General features: G+C 38.8%; 1 protein-coding gene across 1 annotated transcript in view; it reads left to right on the top strand.

Moving 5' to 3' along the window:
* LOC126292122 (gastrula zinc finger protein XlCGF17.1-like) overlaps positions 1-16,934 on the top strand; it is a 139,781-nt gene that overhangs the window by 70,095 nt on the left and 52,752 nt on the right. The window contains exon 4 of the mRNA XM_049985953.1: positions 1,320-1,421. Within this exon, the coding sequence (XP_049841910.1) occupies positions 1,320-1,421 (102 nt within the window). The remainder of the gene's footprint in view (positions 1-1,319; positions 1,422-16,934) is intronic.

Consider the following 16,934-nt stretch of genomic DNA (forward strand, 5'->3'; position numbering starts at 1 on the left):
TGCATGGGTTAACCAAACACTTTTTTTAAATTGCTCTACATTTATTATAATGCTTAAAGAAACATAATGCATTACATGTTTGTGGCAACAAGTAACGAAGCCTAAATTACAGCAACAACAACAACCACACTATACTCTGTATAATGCTATACTTTGTTTGTGGGCACTGCCGCCACAGTATAAGGAACTTACGGTTCTGATATTATAGAGTATTGTTAGATGTGTACTTGGAATTTCAGTTAAAAACTATAAACCTTTGATAGTTTCAACATAGGATTTGTTATTATAAAATATAGTTAAAAATCTTGTGTAAGTGGAATTTAGATAGTAAAACATTTTTAGATTGAAATTTAGGGACTTGCATATTATAAAGAATTCGTACAAGTAAAAGTTAATTTACATTTTAATTCCTCAATGGATCTTGTTACTAGAATATTTTCTAAGGTTTTGAAAAAAAGTCAACAATTTGTTACAGTTAATGATGGAAGCTGAAGAAATGAATTAAAATTTGTACCATGGCTGGGACTCAAAACTTGTTTGTTCTTGCTTACTGGGCAGAAATGCTAACCATTACACCACTGCAGCACTATGGTCAACATTTCTGCCTAGTAAGCAAGAAGACCTGGATTCGAGTCCTGACCGTGGCACAAATTTTAATTCATTTCTTCACCTTCCATCAGTATTGTAGATAAAGATGAGACTTAAGTGTCTTGTGGAAAATTTTATTACAATTGCTACCGTTAGATGTTCGTTGGAAATGGCCTAAATATTTCCGAGTTGTTTACAAAATACGAAGTATCCTAGAATCACCCATAATTCATAAATTTATATACAATAATAATATTATGATCCCAAATAGTATGATTGTAAGTCTAATTGCATTGACCATCTAATAAAGCATCGAAATTATGAAAAACAGAAAGTTCACAGTAACTAAGAATATTGTCATTCCCATGATTTGTCTAAGTGTTTCATCGCTAAAGTTACTGGATCAAATTGTATACCAATCCGTAGCATTAAACACTAGAGAGAATTACCTTCAGAAAAGATTTCCTAACACATAGATTTATATTAAATGTCAACATATTCCTCTTTTTCAGAAATGCTTTTCTTGTCATAGCCAGTATATATTTTGTTTCTGCTCTATTTCAGCCATCGTCAGTTATTCTGCTGCAAAAATAGCAAAACTCATCTTCTTCTGTCTCTAGCTAGTTTTCCTGATCCAGTTCCCTTAGCATCCATGATTTAAATAAGCTACTTTGCATCATTTTTGCTATACTTCTCTTGCCTTCATGAAGCAATTTTTAAAACTGTTTCAGGAATGTTCAGCTTCAGAAGATATTGTCGGGCCTAGCACATTAGTTGTTGAGAAAATTAAGAATGAGGAAGACGAGGAGCCAGTGGAGGAAGAAGACTTCAAGGTGAGTCTGTTCCCCACAGCCTGTCTGCTGCTGGTGCGAGGAAGGTCAAGCTTTATATTAATTAGCTGCCCGTAGAATTTTAGTTTTGCATGGAAACCTTCAGGTCTAGTGGGAAGGGACTTTCTAACAACAAAAAGATGCAACACCCAATGCAGTATACTCCTAATATAGAGGTAGTCTTGTAATAGATAATACTTTTCAAAAGTAGAAAAAAAGGTCCTATAAACCTCTGTCTGGAAACGAGTGCTTAGTGTAGTATAAACAATTTTTACTTGTTCTGGAGTGCTCCTTCGTGGTGTAGGGTGTCTCTGTGCTGATGTTTATTGCTCCTTTCTTATTGGCTATGTCAGTCTCTGTACTTACTAGAGGTTTTGTATTCTGTACGATGTTGAAAGGATGCTCCTTAAATGGATAAGTGAAAATCAATTGCAAGGTGACACTATTAAAGAGAACATCATTTGTGAGAAAGTGAGAATGAGTTTTGCTGACTTCATCAACACGACCCCAGGATTGTCAGTGGCTAAAGACATGATAAAGGGAAGTTTAAGAGAACAACCAGCATCCACAGTGTTGTGAGGCATGTCAAAGCAGGCAGCTCTGACACAAAGACAGGAGAGAACTCTTGAGGTATTTGTGAGTCAGTACCTGTTTTGTTTTTAGTCAACGAGATTGTCTCTTTGGCCAAGAGCATGAGACTAGAAGTGGATAACACTGATATGATGGAGCTTATGGAAGGTCACAGCCAAGAAATGATCACTGATGAGTTTATGGACATGCAGTGTGTTTCACACCAGGAAGTTGCGGAGAGGAGTTTGGAGGAGGAGGAGGAGGAGGCGGTAACAGGAAAGCAGCAATCTTCTGGCGCAATAAGAGAAATGCTGAAAACATGGGAATCAGTTGCATGGTACATTGAAAATCATCACCCCAATAAAGCAGTGGCTATGCACACTACAAATTTATTTGACGATAATGCTGTGTCGCATTTTCGCCAAGTGTTGAAGAGTCGGCAGAAACAAATGCCTATAGATATCTTCATAGTAAAAAGAATTAGTTATGAATCGTGTATGATAAAGTACATAATGCTGTATGTATTGAATAAATGGCATGAATAAGATAAAACTTTCAGTATTTTTTCTACATGCAATGCATTATCATATTTTACATTAATTTATGTGGGATAAATTGTTACATTTAATGAGTGTTTTGCATTATGAGGAATATTCTGGAACAAATTATGCTTGCTACGTGAAGTTTCACTGTTCTTTCCTTTCTGCCTTATAACATTTTCATGGATATTAACGTTTATTGGCATATGGACAAGGGAGGAACTGTGCATTAAAGCTAACATAGGAATTTTGTGCTCATCCATTTTGTAAATAAACTGTGAGATCACAAGTTAGACACAGCCAACAAGTGCCACTGGAGCGCGCTGTGATGTGTATACCACATTGAGATATGCGTACCGTACGGACAAGTTGCATAGTTTCTGAGCATTCAGTAGGACGGTGAGCTTGGCACTCTTAATGTTATCATTCAAAAGCATAATCAGTGTGCTGACAGCTTTATAACCAGCCAAGGTTGCTGGAGTGACTGAAACATACTTAAAGGATATACCAAACAGTGACAAATTGTATAGCACTTCCACACTGTCAAGACCATCAGACACCTCCCTGAAGTCTACATAGAGATTATGAAGCTCAATATACTTGTGTGCCTTTTGATGTATGTGCTTCGGCTCTTAATATATATCTGCCTCTGAGCACCCTCGATGGCAGATCGCTTTGTACGGCCAACCACCACAGGTCCCATGCTCTATCCATGCAAATAGGCCCCCCTCAATACGCCCCTGCGCGACCCCGATGGCAGATCAGCCCCTGCCGTTAACCTCCATAGTCCTATGCTCTATCCATGCAAATAGGTCCCCTTTTAGCCCCTTACCCTGGCCCTACGGGCGAGTATCCAAAATATCAGACCTGTTGTCAACCTATTAGACTGAAATCCAGACTGATATTCTCTTAGAATCTCTACTGTGTGCGGAGCTAGCCAGTTGTAGATAATATTAGAGACAATTTTTTAGGCTATATACATAATTCCTCGTCAATTCGAACAGCAAATCTTATGTCTTTTCTTATGTATTGATTGAATTTCACCTAAGGTCTGCTCTTTCATGATTCTTTATGATTCCGTATTAACTTGATGAGTTTGTCGATTCACTTATGGAGACGAAATCCCCCATTTTTCAACAGTTCTGCAGTTATTCCATCAGTTCATAGTGTTCTGTAATTTCTGAGACAGTGCACTACCTTCTGTACGGCCTCTAATGTGGGTTCCTCTATCTTTGGATCTACAATATAATATGGTAGCTGTTCGCTTCAAGCAGGATCGTTCCCCAAAATTCCCTTGAAGTACTCTCTCCATCTATGCATGACATCTTGGACAATTTGTTTACCTGTCAGCAAATTTCTCTCTTTGTCCTTGCATGCTATTCTTTTCAGTCTATATCCTTTAGTTCCTTCTTTAATTTCCTTGCAAAATTTTCTGCTTGCATCCTTTTGGTAGTGTTCTTCCATCTCCTCTGTCTTTCTCCTTACGGCTTCGCTTTTTTTCCTCCTACATGTCCTTGCTGCTTCTGTTCTCATTTCATTATATAATGCCTGGTTTGATCTCGTATTTCATTGTAAGCATTTCAACTTTGCTTCCTTTTTCTATTCCACTATCTGTTTCAATTTTTGACCATACCACTCTTCATTTTTAAGTTCCCTTGTCTCACCTAGTATCTGATGTGCTGTTTTCAACATAGCATTTTTAATATAGTTCTGTTCTTTGTCCTTGTGGTGTCCACCATTATTTGCTCGTAACTCTTGTTGCAATGTGTTCTGATTTTTTAATTTTTTTTTTAAATTTTATATGTTGTATTCCAGAGGACCAAATTGAGCAGCAAGTCTCCATGGTTATGGAACGAGTCAGTACTTGAAATTATAACACAAGAGTAATAATAAATAAAATGAAAAATACACAAATCCTCTGCAGATGACAAGCCATAAATTTAAATAAACATAATCAAGAATGAAGCACAGGAATTAGTTTAATTTTTCCAGGAATCCTTATCCTTAGTTTAATTTTTCCAGGAATCCCTTTTCAGAATAGTAGTGAACTCTGAGGTAACTCTTCAGTTTAGACTTGAAAGTTTGTGGATTGATACTTAAATTTTCGAATTCTTGTGCCAGATTATTGAAAATGGACGCAGCAGAACACTGATACCTTTCTACACAAGAGTCCAGGACGTATGTTCCAAATGCAGATGGGATTTCTGCTTAGTATTGACTGAAGGAAAACTGCTAACTCTTGGGAATAAGCTAATATTGTTAACAACAAACAACATTAAAGAAAATGTGTATTGAGAAGCCAGTGTCAGAATTCCCAGACTACTGAACAGCAGTCGACAAGAGGTTCTTGAACTAGCATCACGTATTGTTCGAACCGTCCCTTTTTGAGCCAAGTATATCCTTTTAGAATCAAAAGATTTTCCCCGAAAAAGTAATACCATAATGTCATAAGCAAATGAAAACAAGCAAAATAGACTACTTTTCATGTTAAACTACAAATTATTTCAGATACTGTTTGAAATGTTCCACAACAGGTTACTATCTGTTTGAATCCTTAGGAATTTGAACTCTTTCAATACTTTTGAACAGTTAACATAACTTTCAGTTGTTTTGTATTTCATTTTTTTAGCTTGGTGCTATTTCCTTTGGCAGCCATGGCAAGTTTCTGCTTTGTTTTTCTCCTGCTAGGTAATGATCAGAATCAAAATCACATGGGAAAGGGAACACATTTTCCATATCAAATGCCCATCTCTTTGATATCAGTATGTGAACTATTTGATTTGTTTGTGGTATTTTCCACACCCCTTCAAAAATACACGGACAGGAAAAATATCGCAGCACTGAGGAGTTGTGTGATACGAACAAAAGTTGGTAGGCCTGTTTCTACAAATGAAAGATGATGATCTATTCAAATTTCATGCCAGTTACATAAGAGCGTCACAGTAATGTCACTATGAGGATGCAAGTCAGGCTTGCTTTAAATATACACTGTAGTGGTTGTAAGCATTAGTTATCTTTGAGATTGGACACGGTGAGTTGATGTTAGTCAAAAATGCCTTCAGGGTAACAAAGATGCCATTATTGGCAACTCGTTGAGTGGGAACAGGGTCACGCAGTAGGACTACGAGAAGCCAGACGTTCCTTCTGTGATATTGCAGAAAGACTCGGCAGGAATTTAGCTGTAAACGATTGCCGGCAGCAGTGGTCACGAGAATGTGCGGTTGCGAGAAGACCGGACTCCGGATGGCTGTATTGCAGTAGCGAAAGGGAAGGCCGTTGTGTTCTGCATGTGGCTCTGGTGCACCATACTGCATCTGCAGCAGTGGATGGCATTATGGCGACACAATGTACTGTTTCAAAGTGGCTACTTTGAGGAGAGCCTCAAGGCAGGTGCCTTGTAGTGTGCATTCCAGTGACATCAAACCACTGCCACCTGTAACATTAGTGGTGTCATGTGCGAGGTCATTGGAGGGCAGGGTGGAGGTCTTTTGTGTTTTCTGATCAAAGCTGGTTCTGCTTCAGTGCCAGTGATGGCCATGTGTTGGTTAGGAAGAGGGCACTTTAGAATGTGCAATCAACTTGTCTGTATGCTAGACGCACTGATCCTACATCTGAAGTTACGGTCTGGGGTGTGAGTTCGTATGACAACAGGAGCATTCTCGTGGTTAACGGTGATTATACCTATTATGTCACGCTTCGTGAGCAGCATTCCAGAGGGTGTTTTCTGAGAGGGTAATGCGTGGCCACATACCGCTTTTGTAACCCGACACGCTCTACAGTGTATCCACATGTCGCCTCGGCCTGCTCGAGCCTCTGATCTGTCTAGAATTGAGCATGTATGGGACACCGTTGGATGACAACTCCGGCATCCTCTACAAACAGCATTAACTATCTCTGTATTGACGAAAGTGCAACAGGTGTGGAACTCTGTCCCACAAACTGACATCCGGCACCTGTACAACACCATGTGTGAACATTTGCACGCTTGCATTCAAAATTCTGGTTGGTTATTAATGTACCACTTTAGCACATTTTCAATGGCTTATCTCATGCTTATATTAACTTTTGATGCAATGTTAATCACTTATATATGTCACCTAGGTGAACGTATTCTCATTACTCTGTATTAATTATTTTTTTATTTTTCTTCTGTGAGGCTATATATAGCTGATTGTAGAAACCATCTACCGTGTGCTAATCTGAATCTCCTGTTAGCACTTATACAATCACAAATTTGACTGGAAAGGCAAGAGAGGGTTTGGGGAGGCATAAGTTACTAGAGGCAGAGAATATAAATAATTTTAAACAAACTAACTTTATTACAGTATGATGGAGTAAGTGGTAAGAAACACAGATGCAGTCCAGGTAACAAGTAAGACCTTAATGTATAGGTCTGTAGTGCTAATAATAATTACTTGAAGTTCATTATTGAGAGGAACACAATTTAGCATACTCTGAACCCTTGAGTAGCCACCTGAGTGGCAATCCAGAAAATGACGGTACAATTTGACAAATTTATTAACCTCTATAAGCATTACTTAAACAAGTGAGATGAGGTGTCAAACATTTTAGAATTGTTTGTACCAAATGACAAAAGTGATTACAATTTTTCTGATTAGCAGTTTTGAGTCAAACTGTGAAGTATAAGATGATGGACACATTGTGCAAGACGAGATTGAAATGAAAAGCTTCGAACAACATTATTTACCCGTAGTTCCTCAGCATTTCCATAATTTACAATTTAATCATCAGCAGATAAATGAGCTAAATTAACAGTGACAGAATCTAAATACAAAACCTTTACATCAGTGGAGGTCTGTCTGAATGATAAATTTTAGTTTTAAAGTTGAATGGTGTAATGAATAATAAAATATGTGAAATACTGAGAACAGGCTTAGATAGTGTGAAAGCTAAATATTCATAACATTTTAATTAAAGAAATACCTTAGTGCTTACCAATGAGAGCATCAGTCAGCAAGTTCAACTGTAAAGCTACAGTCCTAACTGTGAGTGAGTTTAGATTCCTACAAATGGGAATGCCTAAAAGCCTGCACCAAAAACAGGCATAATACACAAACATGGCCAGTTAACACCACAGGTACCAAATTAATCAAAATGAATAAAGTGAAACAAGCACTCATAAAATTTATCAATTTACTCATCTGGCCAGCTGTACAAATCAATAAACAAGTATATCTAATGATACAGTGACTTTAGGAGCGTTAGAATGGCTTGTGAACATGAATAGGACTAACTGGGCACAGATGGATACAATATCATACATGTACAATCCACTCACAATAATGATTCTTTTACCTGTTTTGCCTGCAACTTAATTAACTTCATGAATACACATGCCACTCACATAAGCTTACGTATCACATAACTTAAAAATCCCATAAAAGAAGGTGAAAATCAAATTCAGTAGGTTTTACTAGTTAGATTTTGACAAATAAACACCAGTGATCTACATACCTGGCATGGGTTGTATCAGCTGAACTGTAGAAGCATTAAAGGAGATAGGAGAGCATAACCACAGAGCAGGAAGGGGAAATCTGCATCCTATGTCCAAATGCATGAGAACCAAAATAGTGATTCTCCTACTAGGTAATAGACCCCCCCCCTTTACATGCTCTCTCTCTCTCTCTCTCTCTCTCTCTCTCTCTCTCTCTCTCTCTCTCACACACACACACACACACACACACACACACACACACACACACACACTTGGTAATACTAATGGACGTTACAACCTAAACACGCCCAACATGCAAACAACACAAGTACCAGGGTGCCAAGGCTCCTGAAGTAGGAAATGACAGCTGTGCGGGGGGTTACTACCAACAGACTTCACAACATAAACACACCCTATGCACAAATAGCACAAGTACCAACTTCTTTACACCATGAGTTTGCACTGGAAATATTTATTTGCCAGTACTGGTTATCAGATTTATAACACATCATCAGTGGCATCTGACCCAGCAAAACAAACAACTGTATGTACATTGATCTGCAAAATGAGAACTATATATATGTCACAGTATTATAAGCCTACTTACATCATGTACCTCCAGGCAGTGACATGTGTGTCAGTTAATATGATAGGATCTGAAATTTGTCCTCTCACATAGTATACAGATTGTCATATATGTTACTGTTGTAAATGTGGAACTGATAAGTCAGAGTCTACATTACCTATCTTCTGTTGCTTCTGTTATCATATTTCTTTATTTATTTTGACTCTGGTTAGACGCCATTCAGTTGTTGCTGCATAATAATAATGCGCGAATTGTAAATGGTTGCGAAAACACACTTGACCTCTTGGCCACAAACAATCCAGAGCTGATAGAGAGCATCATGACTGATACAGGGATTAGTGATCACAAGGTCATTGTAGCTAGGCTCAATACCATTTCTTCCAAATCCGTCAGAAACAAACGCAAAATAATTTTATTTAAAAAAGCGGATAAAGTGCCACTAGAAGCCTTCCTAAAAGACAATTTCCATTCCTTCCGAACTGACTATGCGAATGTAGACGACATGTGGCTCAAATTCAAAGATATAGTAGCAACAGCAATTGAGATATTCATACCTCATAAATTGGTAAGAGATGGAACGGATCCCCCGTGGTAAACAAAAAAGGTCCAAACGCTGTTGCAGAGGCAACGGAAAAAGCATGCGAAGTTCAGAAGAACGCGAAATCCCGAAGATGGGCTAAAATTTACAGACGCGCGAAATTTGGCACGTACTTCGATGCGAGATGCCTTTAATAGGTTCCACAACGAAACATTGTCTCGAAATTTGGTAGAAAATCCGAAGAAATTCTGGTTGTATGTAAAGTACACAAGCGGCAAGACGCAGTCAATACCTTCGCTGCGCAGTGCCGATGGTACTGTTATCGACGACTGTGCCGCTAAAGTGGAGTTATTGAACGCAGTTTTCCGAAATTCCTTCTCCAGGGAAGACGAATGGAATATTCCAGAATTTGAAACACGAACATCTGCTAGCATGAGTTTCTTAGAAGTAGATACCTTAGGGGTTGCGAAGCAACTCAGATCGCTTGATACGGGCAAGTCTTCAGGTCCAGATTGTATACCGATTAGGTTCCTTTCAAATTACGCTGATACTATAGCTCCCTACTTAGCACTCATATACAACCGCTCGCTCACCGATAGATCTGTACCTACAGATTGGAAAATTGCGCAGGTCGCACCAGTGTTCAATCCATTTCCAGTGTAATCCATTTAACTACAGACCTATATCATTGACGTCGGTTTGCAGTAGGGTTTTGGAGCATATACTGTATTCAAACATTATGAATTACCTCGAAGGGAACGATCTATTGACACGTAATCAGCATGGCTTCAGAAAACATCGCTCTTGTGCAACGCAGCTAGCTCTTTATTCGCACGAAGTAATGGCCGCTATCGACAGGGGATCTCAAGTTGATTCCGTATTTCTAGATTTCCGGAAAGCTTTTGACACCGTTCCTAACAAGCGACTTCTAATCAAGCTGCGCGCCTATGGGGTATCGTCTCAGTTGTCCGACTGGATTCGTGATTTCCTGTCAGGAAGGTCGCAGTTCGTAGTAATAGACGGCAAATCATCGAGTAAAACTGAAGTGATATCAGGTGTTCCCCAGGGAAGCATCCTGGGACCTCTACTGTTCCTGATCTATATAAATGACCTGGGTGACAATCTGAGCAGTTCTCTTAGACTGTTCGCAGATGATGCTGTAATTTACCGTCTAGTAAGGTCATCCGAAGACCAGTATCAGCTGCAAAGCGATTTAGAAAAGATTGCTGTATGGTGTTTCAGGTGGCAGTTGATGCTAAATAACGAAAAGTGTGAGATGATCCACATGAGTTCCAAAAGAAATCCGTTGGAATTCGATTACTCGATAAATAGTACAATTCTCAAGGCTGTCAATTCAACTAAGTACCTTGGTGTTAAAATTACGAACAACTTCAGTTGGAAGGACCACATAGATAATATTGTCGGGAAGGCGAGCCAAAGGTTGCGTTTCATTGGCAGGACACTTAGAAGATGCAACAAGTCCACTAAAGAGACAGCTTACACTACACTCGTTCGTCCTCTGTTAGAATATTGCTGCGCGGTGTGGGATCCTTACCAGGTAGGATTGACGGAGGACATCGAAAGGGTGCAAAAAAGGGCAGCTCGTTTTGTATTATCGCGTTGTAGGGGAGAGAGTGTGGCAGATATGATACACGAGTTGGGATGGAAGTCATTACAGCATAGACGTTTTTCGTCGCGGCGAGACCTTTTTACGAAATTTCAGTCACCAACTTTCTCTTCCGAATGCGAAAATATTTTGTTGAGCCCAACCTACATAGGTAGGAATGATCATCAAAATAAAATAAGAGAAATCAGAGCTCGAACAGAAAGGTTTAGGTGTTCGTTTTTCCCGCTTGCTGTTCGGGAGTGGAATAGTAGAGAGATAGTATGATTGTGGTTCGATGAACCCTCTGCCAAGCACTTAAATGTGAATTGCAGAGTAGTCATGTAGATGTAGATGTGTTTGTGCATTCAGTATCCGATTCTTTTTCCTGTTCCTTATAGTTCACTATCATGCTTTGTGTTTCTGTATGTCCATTACATATAAATAACTATGACATTCATGGATATATGAGTGGTCTTATGCCAGAATGAACTAAGCAACATTTAAAAAAAATTGAGTCCTTCACCATATTAAAATGATAGTTCATTTTGACATGAGACAAAATGAAACCCTATCTGACAACTCGCCTCGTTTCATTGTTGTAGCAAGGGATTTCTTTGGCAAAGTTTGGTACCGTTCATTTTATTGTTCCAAAGTGAACCATGCGGCATCACAAGATGGCCACCGCAGTATATAGCTCAGGCGCACGTTCACGCGCAATGGCAGCAAACGATGATTATTTTGAAGACGAGTCTTTTAGTTGTAGTTGTTGCGATGTATATGAACCTAGTGAGTGTGTTTCTCATTCATCAAATAGTAAGTGGATATTAATAACTGGTGATACTTTAGTTTATAGAATAAACTCGTTAATTGGAGGTTATGCTGTTTACCTCACATGCCAGAATGAACCGTGACCACAAGTAGTAAATATGTCACTGCACAATCGATAGTGAGTGTATGTCGATATTTTGTCCAGTGCTGCCATAAATAATGAGGGGAGAGAAAAATTGACCACGTGGAAAGAAATACCTCTTTATTTAGGGTGGGTAATGCGATTTAATGTAGAGGTGGTTCACTCTGGCAGAAGAGTTCCTGAAAGAATTGTATTTTGCATATTCGTCAGCTACCGAAAGTAATGAAATGGAATATCGTAACTTGGCCTCATGATTTGCATTTTTAATAAATCAGTTTTGAAAACGAATTTGTAGATGTAAGTAATTTGTTTTTCAGATGAAAATGAAATTTCTGGCAATAAAAGAAAAAAAGGAAACAGGGAACAATGGAAGAAAACCCTAAGGAAGAAGAAGTGAAATAGAGTTGAGACTGTCCCAGGAAAGACATTTGTGGATTTTAATTGTTCATGTAGACAAATGTCCGGGCGGGGACTACTCAGGAGGATATCGTTATCAGGAGAAAGAAAACTGGCGTTCTACGGATTGGAGCGTGGAATGTCAGATCCCTTAATCGGGCAGGTAGGTTAGAAAATTTAGAAAGGGAAATGGATAGGTTAAAGTTAGATATAGTGGGAATTAGTGAAGTTCGGTGGCAGGAGGAACAAGACTTCTGGTCAGGTGACTACAGGGTTATAAACACAAAATCAAATAGGGGTAATGCAGGAGTAGGTTTAATAATGAATAGGAAAATAGGAATGTGGGTAAGCTACTACAAACAGCATAGTGAACGCATTATTGTGGCCAAGATAGATACGAAGCCCACACCTACTACAGTAGTACAAGTTTATATGCCAACTAGCTCTGCAGATGACGAAGAAATTGAAGAAATGTACGATGAAATAAAAGAAATTATTCAGATAGTGAAGGGAGACGAAAATTTAATAGTAATGATTGACTGGAATTCGAGTGTAGGAAAAGGGAGAGAAGGAAACATAGTAGGTGAATATGGATTGGGGCTAAGAAATGAAAGAGGAAGCCGCCTAGTAGAATTTTGCACAGAGCACAACTTAATCATAGCTAACACTTGGTTTAAGAATCATAAAAGAAGGTTGTATACATGGAAGAATCCCGGAGATACTAAAAGGTATCAGATAGATTATATAATGGTAAGACAGAGATTTAGGAACCAGGTTTTAAATTGTAAGACATTTCCAGGGGCAGATGTGGCCTCTGACCACAATCTGTTGGTTATGACCTGTAGATTAAAACTGAAGAAACTGCAAAAATGTGGGAATTTAAGGAGATGGGACCTGGATAAACTAAAAGAACCAGAGGTTGTACAGAGTTTGAGGGAGAGCATAAGGGAGCAATTGACAGGAATGGGGAAAAGAAATACAGTAGAAGAAGAATGGGTAGCTCTGAGGGATGTAGTAGTGAAGGCAGCAGAGGATAAAGTAGGTACAAAGTCGAGGGCTGCTAGAAATCCTTGGGTAACAGAAGAAATATTGAATTTAATTGATGAAAGGAGAAAATATAAAAATGCAGTAAATGAAGCAGGCAAAAAGGAATACAAACGTCACAAAAATGAGATCGACAGGAAGTGCAAAATGGCTAAACAGGGATGGCTAGAGGACAAATGTAAGGATGTAGAAGCTTATCTCACTAGGGGTAAGATAGATACTGCCTACAGGAAAATCAGAGAGACCTTTGGAGAGAAGAGAACCACGTGTATGAATATCAAGAGCTCAGATGGCAGCCCAGTTCTAAGCAAAGAAGGGAAAGCAGAAAGGTGGAAGGAGTATATAGAAGGTTTATACAAGGGCGATGTACTTGAGGACAATATTATGGAAATAGAAGAGCATGTAGATGAAGACGAAATGGGAGATACGATACTGCGTGAAGAGTTTGACAGAGCACTGAAAGACCTGAGTCGAAACAAGGCCCCCGGAGTAGACAACATTCCATTAGAACTACTGACGGCCTTGGGAGAGCCAGTCATGACAAAACTCTACCAGCTGGTGAGCAAGATGTATGAGACAGGCGAAATACCCTCAGACTTCAAGAAGAATATAATAATTCCAATCCCAAAGAAAGCAGGTGCTGACAGATGTGAAAATTACCGAACTATCAGTTTAATAAGTCACAGCTGCAAAATACTAACGCGAATTCTTTACAGACGAATGGAAAAACTGGTAGATGCAGACCTCGGGGAAGATCAGTTTGGATTCCGTCGAAATGTTGGGTCACGTGAGGCAATACTGACCTTACGACTTATCTTAGAAGAAAGATTAAGAAAAGGCAAACCTACGTTTCTAGCATTTGTAGACTTAGAGAAAGCTTTTGACAATGTTGACTGGAATACTCTTTTTCAAATTCTAAAGGTGGCAGGGGTAAAATACAGGGAGCGAAAGGCTATTTATAATTTGTACAGAAACCAGATGGCAGTAATAAGAGTCGAGGGGCATGAAAGGGAAGCAGTGGTTGGGAAAGGAGTGAGACAGGGTTGTAGCCCTCTCCCCAATGTTATTCAATCTGTATATTGAGCAAGCAGTAAAGGAAACAAAAGAAAAATTTGGAGTAGGTATTAAAATTCATGGAGACGAAGTAAAAACTTTGAGGTTCGCCGATGACATTGTAATTCTGTCAGAGACGGCAAAGGACCTGGAAGAGCAGTTGAACGGAATGGACAGTGTCTTGAAAGGAGGATATAAGATGAACATTAACAAAAGCAAAACGAGGATAATGGAATGTAGTCAAATTAAATCGGGTGATGCTGAGGGAATTAGATTAGGAAATGAGACACTTAAAGTAGTAAAGGAGTTTTGCTATTTAGGAAGTAAAATAACTGATGATGGTCGAAGTAGAGAGGATATAAAATGTAGACTGGCAATGGCAAGGAAAGCGTTTCTGAAGAAGAGAAATTTGTTAACATCGAATATAGATTTATGTATCAGGAAGTCGTTTCTGAAAGTATTTGTTTGGAGTGTAGCCATGTATGGAAGTGAAACATGGACGATAACTAGTTTGGACAAGAAGAGAATAGAAGCTTTCGAAATGTGGTGCTACAGAAGAATACTGAAGATAAGGTGGATAGATCACGTAACTAATGAGGAGGTATTGAATAGGATTGGGGAGAAGAGAAGTTTGTGGCGCAACTTGACTAGAAGAAGGGATCGGTTGGTAGGACATGTTTTGAGGCATCAAGGGATCACAAATTTAGCATTGGAGGGCAGCGTGGAGGGTAAAAATCGTAGAGGGAGACCGAGAGATGAGTACACTAAGCAGATTCAGAAGGATGTAGGTTGCAGTAGGTACTGGGAGATGAAGCAGCTTGCACAGGATAGAGTAGCATGGAGAGCTGCATCAAACCAGTCTCAGGACTGAAGACAACAACAACATGTAGACAAAAATGCTGGCAAAAAAATAAATTGTGAGGAGAAAAAGTTTTTTGACACATTTTATGAAAGTGGATCTTGGGATGTGCAGACATCAATAATATATGGTTCAGTTTAAAATATTCCAGTCAATATTCCTAGTGCAGATGGAAATGATGTGAAGGCGTGCAAAGAAACTTATCTAAAGACACTACAGATTTCTGGCAGCAGGGTGCATCGAGCCATAGCAAAAGCAAAGGCAAGCTCTTTATGTGACCAGTGTGGAAAACACGTACCTCATAATAAAAGTCTGACTCAGTTATTATTCACATCCATAATCATATTAATAGTTTTCCCAGTACATGGAGTCACTACTGCAGAAGAGATTTATCAAAAAAGTACTTGGACAGTAGACTTAATCTTGGTTTGATGTACAGATTATTCATTGATAAGCTGAAAGAAGAAGATCCCAATGTTGAGCTTCCCAGCCAATCACTGTATGAAAAAGTATTTAGACGAGACTTCAATCTCAGTTTGAAGCCTCCTCAAAAGGATACAGGTCAAACATGTGACGGGCTAAACACGCTAATTACAGCAGAGGAGACACTGGTGAGGCAGATACGGAGAAGCTATGAAGATTAAGAAAGGAACATGAATTGCACCACAGGAAAGCTGAAGCTGCAAGCGATTGTCTGAAAAGGGGTATGGAGCACTCCAAGACAGAAGATAATCTTACCGTTTTTTCATTTGATTTGCTGAAAGCATTACTGCTGCCAAAATTGACAACAAGTGTTGCATACCATAAACGTCAACTCTCCTGCTTTAATCTTGGAATTCATGATTTTAAAAGTGGGAAGGCAGTAATGCTTTGCTGGAATGAAAGTACTGCTTCAAGGGGAGCTCAAGAGGTAGGCTCTTGTGTACTGAAGTAAGTCGAATCTCATGATATTGGTCCAAGGATGGTAACATGGTTGGATTCGTGTGGGGGGCAAAACAGGAATTTTAAAATTATGACAATCTGGATGTATTTGGTTCAGAGTGACAAAACTAACATTGAGGAAATTGCGCACAAATCTGCTCGTATCTTCTGAACGACAGTGATTTTCGGGATATAGAGAGGAAGCTATGGCATTATCCACAAATATTTGCCCCAGAACAGTTTTATTGTATTATTGAGAATGCCAGAGTGAAGGAAGGTAAATTTGAAGTTGTAAAAATGGATTGTAGTGACTTCAAAAGTACTATGCTACATGAAAAAGCAATGACTAACAGAAAAGTAAATCTTTCTGGAGAAAAGGTTGAATGGCTTAGGATTAAGGAAATGAGATTTTCAAAAGAGAAGCCGGGGATAATGGAGTACAAATACAGCCACAATGACATGGAAGAATATTCTTCAATGAATTTAAATAAACGCTTAAAAGCTCGCCACTGTTCTCTCTGTCAAACTACACTACCTGCACTGTATCAATTAAGGCACACTCTACGCCCTGAGAAGCTGAAAGATATTCAGAGCCTTCTAACGTACGTACCCCCAATTTACCATGAATTCTATAAGGGTCTCAAAATGGCTGAAGTATCAGGAATGAGCAGTGACAGTAAGGAAGTAGATGAGTAATGGGGAAGCATAATCATTGCCTTAAGTATATTGCAATGTTCTCTCCTAATTCCAAAAATTGCTTAATAGTGCTCTATTACATAAATGCTGAAATTATATGTGTGTGTTTCAGTTGCCAAATAGATCTATATATGAATATAATACAAAAGCAAGAAAACTTTACTTTATATTTTGTACTGAAGTGCATTAATGTGATGTGACAACAAAATTACCTGATGTACATGGATATTTTACATTTTTTCTCTGTAGTTTTAAGTTTCAAACTGTAATTAAATAATGTGCTGCAAGGCTCAAAATGCTTGTAAAAGTTTTTCACACCCATTATGCACCAGACCACATGTAT

Source organism: Schistocerca gregaria, chromosome 9, assembly GCF_023897955.1.
Source record: "Schistocerca gregaria isolate iqSchGreg1 chromosome 9, iqSchGreg1.2, whole genome shotgun sequence".
NCBI classification, from domain to species: Eukaryota; Metazoa; Arthropoda; class Insecta; order Orthoptera; family Acrididae; genus Schistocerca; species Schistocerca gregaria.